The 339-nt window shown below is 52.5% G+C and overlaps 1 protein-coding gene across 1 annotated transcript in view; it reads left to right on the top strand.

The window, feature by feature from the left end:
- The window catches only part of EMH_0051100 (uncharacterized protein), a gene marked incomplete at both ends in the record, with an annotated part of 5421 nt that overhangs the window by 4102 nt on the left and 980 nt on the right, over nt 1–339 (top strand). The window contains 2 exons of the mRNA XM_013496716.1: nt 3–5; nt 193–306. Coding sequence (XP_013352170.1) covers nt 3–5; nt 193–306 — 117 coding nt within the window. The remainder of the gene's footprint in view (nt 1–2; nt 6–192; nt 307–339) is intronic.

The following is a 339-nucleotide window of genomic DNA, read 5'->3' as shown; positions in this document are numbered from 1 at the left end:
TTTATGTTGCCTAGGAGAATGAGGGTTTAGGGTTTAGGGTTTAGGGTGATGATGAGGGTTTGGGGTTTTGGGGCGGCGGGTTGTTCTACCTCCTCCTCTCCCCCAAAAGGGTTTATGTTCTAGGGTCTAGGGTCTAGGGTTTAGGGTTTAGGGTTTAGGGTTTAGGGTTTAGGGTTTAGGGTTTGTGTGCAGAAAGCTGCAGTAGACCAGAGCCACTCTGAACATATCTTCGATCTGCTGCGGCGGGGCCGCCAGCCCCAGCGGTTTGAGCCGGTGGTTGCTGCATGCGACAAGCGGCTGCAGCAGGTAAACCCTAAACCCTAAACCCTAAACCCTAAA

Source organism: Eimeria mitis, genomic scaffold (assembly GCF_000499745.2).
Source record: "Eimeria mitis Houghton genomic scaffold, Emh_scaff2257, whole genome shotgun sequence".
NCBI classification, from domain to species: domain Eukaryota; phylum Apicomplexa; class Conoidasida; order Eucoccidiorida; family Eimeriidae; genus Eimeria; species Eimeria mitis.
This window is presented reverse-complemented; position numbering and strand designations above follow the sequence as displayed.